The 2500-nt window shown below is 55.2% G+C and overlaps 1 protein-coding gene across 1 annotated transcript in view; it reads right to left on the bottom strand.

Annotated features, from left to right (window-relative positions):
- ptchd1 (patched domain containing 1) overlaps positions 1 to 2500 on the bottom strand; it is a 17914-nt gene that overhangs the window by 1161 nt on the left and 14253 nt on the right. The window contains exon 3 of the mRNA XM_036522506.1: positions 1 to 1338. This exon is cut by the window's left edge and continues 1161 nt beyond it. Coding sequence (XP_036378399.1) covers positions 1 to 1338 — 1338 coding nt within the window. The remainder of the gene's footprint in view (positions 1339 to 2500) is intronic.

Here is a 2500-nt window from a genome sequence, read left to right as displayed (position 1 = left end):
TGCGCGTGTAGTCCCGGCCCAGCGCGAAGGTGGACACCAGCGGCGCGCTCCAGTCCACCGCGTAGTTCACCCCGTAGATCAGACACAGCACCGAGACGCAGTCCAGCTCCACCTGCCACAGCGTCATGAAGCCGATGACGCCGAACTCCACCGAGGCCACCGTCACCGTCAGCCACACGTTGACCAGCGAGTCCGCCACCAGGAAGGCGGAGAAAAAGAGCAGGAAGAGGGCGGAGATGCAGGAGTTCTTGATGGGCGCGCCCACGGAGGAGGCGTACCGGTCCATGTAGACGAAGGAGGGGTTGAAGATGATGAACTTGACGCGGGAGCTGAGCGACAGCTTGCGCAGGGTGTCCAGCAGGATGTACATCTCCTCCCGCTTGTTCTCCGTCGTCTTGGCGACCAGGAACATGCGCGAGGCCGCCACGTCCACCTCGCCGTCGGCGCGCTTGGCGAAGATGATGTCGTCGGAGAAGTGCAGGAACTGCGGCAGCTTGAGGAAGCCGGAGCGCAGCCGCTCGGTGAAGTTGCGCTTGGGCAGGCTGGTGCTCAGGTTGAGGCCGCGCAGGTAGCCCAGGTAGCTCTCGAACCAGGAGATGCGCTCGAAGCCCTTGGTGTACTCCAGCACGTCCTCTTGCACGCTGGCGTTCCAGTACTCGATGGACTCATAGATGTAGAAGCCGATCACTGGGCTGTAGTTGCTGAAGTACCGCTGCTGGGCCCGGGTGTAGACGATGGTGCTGGTCTCCGTGGCGACCACGTTGCTGAGGTCCGAGCCCTCGGTCACCTGCAGGTAGCCCATCAGGGCGAAGGAGATGTAGACTAGGTAGAAGAGGACCACGAAGGGCTTGACGTAGGTGTTGGTGATCCAGTCGCAGTAGTAGCGCTTCATGAAGGCCACCAGCAGGTGGTTCTCGTAGGCGTGCATGTCGCCGCCCTCGGCCGCCTCCTCGTTGTACTGCGTGTACATGAGGAAGCGGTACCAGGCCGGCTTCTGCTGCAGCAGCTCCGGCTTCGGCACCTTCTTGCAGAAGAGGCTGTGCTGGTAGTTGTTCTCCAGGTAGCCGGTGAAGACCAGGTTGGATCCGTAGAAGGACAGGATGTAGAGGTAGTTGAAGAGCACGGAGATGCAGGTGTTCCTGCAGAAGAGCCGGACGGCCTCGATGTTGGTGAAGGGGCTGGCACCGATGCCGAAGGTCACCAGGTACAGGGCGGTGCTGGCGGTGAAGGGCAGCATGCAGTCCGAGAACACAGCCGCCACCCGCTCCTTCACGTGCTGGTCCTCCCGTGTGCGTCGCCACGACGACAGCATCTCGAATGTGCCCAGCAGCCCGTGACCTGGGGAGAGGAATGCAAAAAGGGGTTCAGCATCTGACCTCAGATTCTAACATCACACCTGTGCTACATCACACACTCACCATCTCACCTGTGCTACATCACACACTCACCATCTCACCTGTGCTACATCACACACTCACCATCTCACCTGTGCGACCTCACACACTCACCATCTCACCTGTGTGATGTCACACACTCACCATCTCACCTGCGTGACGTCACACACTCACCATCTCACCTGCGTGACATCACACACTCACCATCTCACCTGCGTGACGTCACACACTCACCATCTCACCTGTGCTACATCACACACTCACCATCTCACCTGTGCTACATCACACACTCACCATCTCACCTGTGTGATGTCACACACTCACCATCTCACCTGTGTGATGTCACACACTCACCATCTCACCTGTGCTACATCACACACTAACCATCTCACCTGTGCTACATCACACACTCACCATCTCACCTGTGCGACGTCACACACTCACCATCTCACCTGTGCGACCTCACACACTCACCATCTCACCTGTGCTACATCACACACTCACCATCTCACCTGTGTGACATCACACACTCACCATCTCACCTGTGCTACATCACACACTCACCCCCGGCGAAGCGGTGTATGTAAAATAACACATGACCGCACTCTGGCCAATCACATGGCCCCACCATGCTTCATACGCTCAAACACTTTCTGAGAAAAAAAGAAGCTAAGCTGTGAAGAAATGGCTGTCCAGTGTATCAGTATAAACCTTTAGATATCTGAGAAACAACACCTGTGAAGAGTCCAGTGCAAGCACTGTCCTCAGACACTTATACCAACTGACATGGACAGCCATAGTCATACACAGCTGTTAATTTTAAAAAATATTTTTGTGCTTGTGTGACCTGTGTGTGTGTATGAGTATGTGTTTGTGTGATGTGTGTGTCTATGTGTGTATGTGTGTGTGTTTATGTGTGTATGTGTGTGTTTGTGTGTGTATGTCTATGTGTGCGTGTGTGTGTTTGTGTGTGTGTGTGTGTGTGTGTGTGTGTGTTTGTGTGAACTGTGTGTGTGTTTGTTCTGTGTGTCAGACTTTACTTCAGAGCTGTTGATTGATTTACCCTGAAGAGCAGGAAGATGAATCACTGTGACAGTGTATCTCAC

Source organism: Megalops cyprinoides, chromosome 2, assembly GCF_013368585.1.
Source record: "Megalops cyprinoides isolate fMegCyp1 chromosome 2, fMegCyp1.pri, whole genome shotgun sequence".
In the NCBI taxonomy this organism is placed as follows: domain Eukaryota; kingdom Metazoa; phylum Chordata; class Actinopteri; order Elopiformes; family Megalopidae; genus Megalops; species Megalops cyprinoides.
Note: the sequence above shows the minus strand (reverse complement) of the source record. Positions and strands in the feature narration are given on the sequence as shown.